Source organism: Colobus angolensis, unplaced genomic scaffold (assembly GCF_000951035.1).
Source record: "Colobus angolensis palliatus isolate OR3802 unplaced genomic scaffold, Cang.pa_1.0 Scaffold47, whole genome shotgun sequence".
NCBI lineage: Eukaryota > Metazoa > Chordata > Mammalia > Primates > Cercopithecidae > Colobus > Colobus angolensis.
In genome coordinates, this window is record NW_012118154.1 from 3,018,591 (window position 1) to 3,025,243 (window position 6,653).

A 6,653-nucleotide genomic window follows, 5' to 3' on the forward strand; every position below is an offset into this window, starting at 1 on the left:
GGTTATAGATGTGTGGACAGCTTTGGTAGAACTGAAGTCTGAGCCTAGGATTCTTGTATTTCCCTCAGGCTCATAGAAGGAGATTGAAATGCAGGGAAGAGTTAGTCTGGGAGGTCTGGGGACTAGGGTAAGGGACATGAAGATGGGGCAGATAGCACCCACGAGCAACCCACCTCCAACCCCAGCAACACACTGAAACTGGCTGCCAGACAACTTTGCAAAGATTCCCTGTTACGGCCAGGACTTGGGCGAAGAGAAATGGGTTGCCTGGACTGACAGTCCCCCTTCTTCATACCCAGGGCCTTCTGGGATCCTGTTCCTTTGAACCGGCCTTTCTGGCTGTCTTAAGGAGAATATTTTCAGGGTCCTCGATTGGCGAACAGTTGGAGGTTTCAGGAAAACCCAATAAAAATTCTTTATTGGGGGAGGGGCTCAAACAAGAAAACAATCAACAAGTGGTGTCCAGAGTGGAGCGAGGGCCTCCTGGGGACAGCAGGGCTGCCTGGGGAGCCGGAAGCAGCTCCCCCTTCTCTGGGGGAGGCATGGCTGGAGGGGGGGCTGGACCACAGGAGGGCAGCGCCTTGGGCAACCCTATGTAGATGAAGCTGCCAGAGAGGATCAAAGAGCCAGACACGAGGAAAGAGGTGGTGAAGTCTCCTGTCTCATCCCTCAGGAAGCCTGAGAAGATGGGTAAGGGAATTTAGAAGCCCCGAAACCCCAGGGGCAGAGGATAGATGTAGGCAGATCTGCGAGCTCAGGTCCTTACCTGACAGGGGAGGACCCAGGAGCCCCCCGAGGCTCATCAGCATCATCACCAGTCCCGTGGCCTGCACCACGCCTCCGATGCCCACCAGCCCGGGGAGCACACCGAAAACCAGCGGGGCGTAACTCCCCGCGCTCAGCCCATAGGCCACAGCCGCGGCCAGCAGGGGGCCCCCCCAGCTCTCTTCGCCCCCCACCACGGGCACCAGTCCCACCACCCACAGCCCCAGCCCAGTCAGAGCCCCGAATACTGCCAGCAGCCGCGGGAGAGGCACCCAGCCTTGGTCTGCCAGCCACCCGCAGACCAGCCGGGCGCCCGCATCGCCCACCGCAGCCACGGCCACCACCAGCGCTGCCCCGTATCCCCCCAGGCCCCGGTCTAAAGCGTGGGGGGCCAAGTGCACGTAAGGAACGAAGTACCCGCCCCCAACCAGGGCTGTGCCTAGAGCAAAGATTGAGAAGGCCCGGCGTGTGAAGAGACCCAGGCCGAGGGCAGCTAAGGGACTAAGCGGTGGGGCTGGGGGGTCGCCAGGAAGGGCCAGGGGTAGCAGCAGGGCGCCACAGGGGGTGAGGTGGAGGGTGATCGCGCCGAGGAGGAGCAGAGCGCCCCGCCAGCCGAAAGAATCCAGGAGAAGCTGCAAGGCTGGCGCCAGGAGCAGCGAGGAGGCCCCGTTGCCGGTGAGCGCCAGCCCCACCGCCAAGACTCGACGGCGGGAGAAGTAACGCGAGAGGGTGCCTAGGGCAGGGGCGAACACCAGGGCCCAACCAGAGCCTGCGAATGAATGGGAAGGGATGGGGGCCGGCACTGGGGACGCCCGCCCCAGCATTCCCAGTCCTGCTCTCCGCACCAGGCCCTCACCTCGTTCGCTACCCCAGGTCCCACAAGCTCCTGTCCCCACCTTCACCCTGAATGACCCGGGCATCCCACTTCCCTCACCAGCGAGGAGGCCCAGGCCGAGGTAGAGGTGCAGCAGACTGCGGGCGAAAGCCGAGAAGACGAAGCCCAGCGAGGCGAGGACGCCCCCAACCATCACCACCGGGCGGGCTCCCCAGCGCGTGCTCAGGGCGCTGCCCACGGGGCCTGGAAGGGGACGGAGTCAACGAAAGACACGCCCCCGGGCCCAAACTCTCTCCAACACCTCTCATTGGCTGTTTACCTCCCTCGAACTAATGATTCCTCTCCTTGACCTTAAGATGCACTATTTTCTAGAGCCGGTCGCCCTTTCTCAGGTTGTCGGGTAATCAGGTGGGTCTCCCATCCCTCCTCTCACGGCCCCTCCTCCCGGTTCCCGTCTCTCGCCTCAGAGCCCGCCTCACTGGCTGCCTGCTGCACCGCCAGGGCCAGGGCGCTGATCCATGCAGTGTCCTGGGCGCTTCGGTCAAAGTGCTCGGCAAGGTCAAGGAAGGCAAGGCCCAGCGAGCGCAGCAGCCCATAGGACAGCCCGTTCACCGCGAAGGCTGCGGCCGCCACCACCCAGCCCCAGCCCCCGTCCGGGGGTCCGGCGGGCTGGGGGGTCATCGCCGTCTGCGGGGGTGGGCAAACACCTGTGAGAGAAGCCTCCACGTCTGTGCTTCCGCTGGGGAGCTGGCATCCCTGAGATCCAGCCTCTGGCTGCTCCCCCGGGGTGGGCCCGTCACCCCGAGCGCGATGGCGCAGAGCAGAGGGAGCCGGAGCTGGGCCTAGGGCTGGAACTCCAGGGTCCGCGCGAGGTACCGGGACGGGGACAGCCAGATCCCCCAGGCCCGGGGCTCCCCGTCCCACGTACACTCCTTCCCCCTTACCCGACCTCTCCGGGCTGTGCGGGGAGGGGAAGGGCGAGGAAGGGCTGGGCCCGGCTTTCTCTCCGCTTCCCAGGCGGGCGGGGGCCCCGAAGGGGAGCGAGAGCAGCGATGGAGCCCAACTTGAACGAGCTCTCTCGGTAAACAGAGATCACCACAGGGGCCCGAACCACCTGGGACGCCGGGGGTACGGAGGGCGGGGGCGAGCTGAAACAACCAATCCGCCAAGCCGCGGGTGAGGCCAGACACCAGTCCCACGGGGATTGAATTATGTACACACACAACCCCCAGCCCCGGGGAGGGAGCAGAGAGCAATGAATGCCGAGGGGCCCTGCCCTGCTCACACCCATGCACCTGCCGCCTGCTGTGCGCAGGGGAGACACGTGGATTGCAAACCCCAGCGACCCCGGGGTCCACTGCCAACGCGTGGAAATAGGGATGGTCCCAAAAGCCTGAGGGGATGAGTAGTTTTGTTTTCAGGAACGTTGATGAGGACCAGGTAAATCTCGGATATCAGATCACAGACTTCCACTGAGTGCCAGAGCTGTGCTTAGAATAACAGACCCCCAGGCTGGGCGCGGTGCACGCCTATAATACCAGCACTTTAGAAGGCCGATGTGGGTGGATCACCTGAGGTCAGGAGTTCGAGACCAGCCTGGCCAACGTGGCGAAACACCATCTCTACTAAAAATACAAAGAAATTAGCCAGGCATGGTGGCACGAGCATGCGCCTGTAATCCTAGCTACTCTGGAGGCTGAGGCAGGGGAATCTCTTGAACTCAGGAGGCAGAAGTTGCAGTGAGCCAAGATCATGCCACTGCACTCCAGCCTGGGCGACAGAGCGAGACTCCGTCTCAAAAATAAATAAATAAATAGATAGATAATAAAATAACAGGTCCCCAAGGATAGAGGGATGGAACAGGACTCTCTCAAAGTGAAGACCTGCGATGTGCCAGGCACTGTTTACACATGCTATCATTTCATCTTACAATAACCCTATGAAGAAGTTGTTGCTCTCTTTTATTCATTTATTTTCTTTTAGATGGAGTCTCACTCTGTAGCCCAGGCTGGAGTGCAGTGGCGAGATCTTGGCTCACCGCAACCTCTGCCTCCTGGGTTCAAGCAATTATCCTGCCTCAGCCTCCCGAGTAGCTAGGATTACAGGCGCATGCCACCAATCCTGGCTAATTTTTGTATTTTTTAGTAGAGATGGGGTTTCGCCATGGCCAGACTGGTCTGGAACTCAGGACCTCAGGTGATCTACCCACCTCGGCCTCCCAAAGTGCTGCGATTACAGGAGTCAGCCACCGCGCCCGGCCAGTGTCGTGCCTCTTTTATAGATGCAGTAACTGAAGCTCACAGGGAAAAAATGGTGTGAATATTTGAATTTAGGTCTGTCCAACTGTGGGACCTACAGGGAGAACAATCCCGGAACTGAAACAAAATCTGGCACACTTAAGAGAACTATCCTGGATACAGCTTGATGCAAACTGCCCTGGAAAGGGTGGAACCATTGCAGGGACAGAAAACGCAGGATTCTAAAATAAGGGGTCACTGGGAATAGAAAGAATTCTTGAGATCAGAATCTCTAAACACATAGATTAGAATTTTATTTTTTACGTATGTATGTATGTATTTATTTATTTATTTACAGAGACAGGGTGTTGTCCAGGCGGAAGTGTAGTGGTACCATTATGGCTCACTGCAGCCTTGACCTCCCAGGCTCAAGCGATCCTCCACCTCAGCCTCCTGAGTAGCTGGGACTACAGGCTCCACGCCACCATGCCTGGCTAAATTTGTTCATTTTTTGTAGAGAGGGGGTCACAGTATGTTGCACAGGCTGGTCTCAAGCTCCTGAACTTAAGCAATCCTTCCACCTGGGTCTCCCAAAGTGCTGGGATTACAGTCTACCATGCCTGGCCAGGTTAGACTTTTGAAAGCAAAGTAAGAAATCAGGTCATGGAACCCAGGTATTGATTTTTTGAAACACTTTATATAAAATGTCCTTTTTGACAGGTCTTTACCTCAGCTGTTTGAATTCCCAGGTGTGTTCTTTGGTTTAATTATTAAACCTAGGATAGAACATTCGGCAGCCTAAGTTGGGATCATGCATCCACCGAGCCACATGATGGCAGTGTTTCCTAACTGTTGGGAAAGAATCTGCATGTAAAGACAAAAACAGCTTCTTAAGGAGCGAAACTGTAAACATGAAAAACACAGCATGACCTTTAACGGCTCTCCACTGCCTAAAGAGGGAAAAAATCACATTTCTGTACTTTGTACAGGCCTTTTACAATAACCAAAGGTAGACCTAGGTTACCGTTCCAAACCGTCTCTCCTCCCTCCCTTTTGCAGCCTCCCATCAGCCACTATCTTCTCCGCTCTGTGGACATGCCTAGCTTTTCCTCACTCCTCAATTTTTGCATATGTCATGCTCCCTGCTTGAAACGTCCTGTTCGTGAAGGTCTAAGGTGACAGACACACCTTAGGAAAGTGGCCCCACTGGTTTCCCCAGCCCGGAGTGCTGTTGTGAAAGCAGGTCCTCAGCCACCGGGGAGGGCAGGGATCCTGCTTCCTGAGAAGGCTGCTGAAGACTCTGCTCCAAGCTAAACGAATCAGTCTCCCCATGGTGAGGCAGAAATACAGGGCACTCAGAGCGAAGACCCGGCCCTCTGCCTCTGGGAGTTGTGCTAAGTGATGCTGAGCACCTTCGCGGGATGCTTATGAAGCCAGAAGGGTATCCTAGAGCCTGGGATTGGGGCTGTGGAAGGGCACATTCCTCTTCTACCTCAGACTCCCTATATTCTTAGCAAAACTTGTCATCTTTTGCTGACGGAATAAAATAGCACAGAGATTAGGAGAATAGACTCCCAAGTTAGATTTCCTGGGGCTGAATTCCAGCTCTACCGTAGGGTCCAGCCCTATGGGGCTTAGGGGGTGTTCTCCCCGTGTGCGGAGATGAGACTGTAATAAATAAAGACACAAGACAAAGAGATAGAAGAAAAGACAGCTGGGCCCTGGGGACCATCAAGACGCGGAGACCGGTAGTGGCCCGTACCGGCTGGGCGTGCTGATATTTATTGCATACAAGATAAGGGCGCAGGGTAAGGGGCGTGGATCTTCTAAGTGATTGACAAAGTGAAGCAAGTCACATGATCACAGGACAAGGGTCCCTTCCCTTTTAGGTAGCCGAAGTAGAGAGAGAGAAGGCAACCTACGTCAGTGTTTTCTTCTATGCACTGATAAGAAAGATCAAAGACTTTAAGACTTTTACTATTTCTACCTCTATCTACTACGAACTTCAAAGAGGAACCAGGAATACAGGAGGAACATGAAAGCGGACAAGGAGCCTGACCATTGAAGCACAGCACCACAGGGAGGGGTTTAGGCCTCCGGATGACTGCGGGCAGGCCTGGATAATATCCAGCCTTCCACAAGAAGCTGGTGGAGCAGAGTGTTCCCTGACTCCTTGTTCCCTGACTCCTGCAAGGAAAGGAGACTCCCTTTCACAGTCTGCTAAGTAATGGGTGTCTTCCCAGACACTGGCGTCTCTGCTTGACCAAGGAGCCCTCAAGGGGCCCTTATGCTGGCATGACAGAAGGCTCACCTCTTGCCTTCTAGGTCACTTCTCACAATGTCCCTTCAGCACCTGACCCCTATACCTGCTGGTTATTCCTAGGTTATATTAGTAATGCAACAAAGAGAATATTAAAAGCTAATGATTAATAATCTTTCTAATAATGATTGATAATTGTCCACGATCATCTCTATATCTAATTTGTATTATGACTGTCTTTATTCTAACTATTTTCTTTATTATACTGAAACAGTTTGTGCCTCCAGTCTCTTGCCTCAGCACCTAGGTAATCTTTCGCCCACATTCTACCACTTAGTAACTATATGATGATGAGCAAGTGTGACTCAACCTCTCTGTGCCTCAGTTTCCTCATCTCTACAATGGGGATAATAACAGTAGCTACCTGATGGGTTGTTATAAGAATTAAATGAGTCACTGTGAATACATATATAAGAAAAGAACGTAGAATGGTGCCCAAATATGACATGTGTTAGAGCTCATTGCTGCTCTTTTTTTTTTTTTTTTTTTTTTTTTT

The 6,653-nt window shown here is 54.6% G+C and overlaps 1 protein-coding gene across 1 annotated transcript; it reads right to left on the bottom strand.

Moving 5' to 3' along the window:
• Window positions 1-399: 399 nt before the first annotated feature.
• On the bottom strand, window positions 400-2,681 carry SLC16A11 (solute carrier family 16, member 11). Its single transcript, XM_011958466.1, has 5 exons — window positions 2,545-2,681; window positions 2,080-2,287; window positions 1,700-1,843; window positions 767-1,534; window positions 400-678 (listed from the first exon to the last, which is right to left on the bottom strand). Exons 2-5 carry the CDS (start codon window positions 2,279-2,281, stop codon window positions 449-451), a joined length of 1,344 nt encoding a protein of 447 aa, XP_011813856.1. The 5' UTR covers window positions 2,282-2,287; window positions 2,545-2,681; the 3' UTR covers window positions 400-448.
• Window positions 2,682-6,653: the final 3,972 nt, after the last annotated feature.

Bases quoted from the DNA above. Each gene is read 5' to 3' on its own strand.
- SLC16A11 (XM_011958466.1), bottom strand. From the start codon at position 2,281: ATGACCCCCCAGCCCGCCGGACCCCCGGACGGGGGCTGGGGCTGGGTG. The intron at 1,844-2,079 runs GTGAGGCGGGCT...GTCCCCTTCCAG, and splicing joins GGCGGTGCAGCAGGCAGCCA to GCCCCGTGGGCAGCGCCCTG. The intron at 679-766 runs GTAAGGACCTGA...CCATCTTCTCAG, and splicing joins CCTGGGTCCTCCCCTGTCAG to GCTTCCTGAGGGATGAGACA.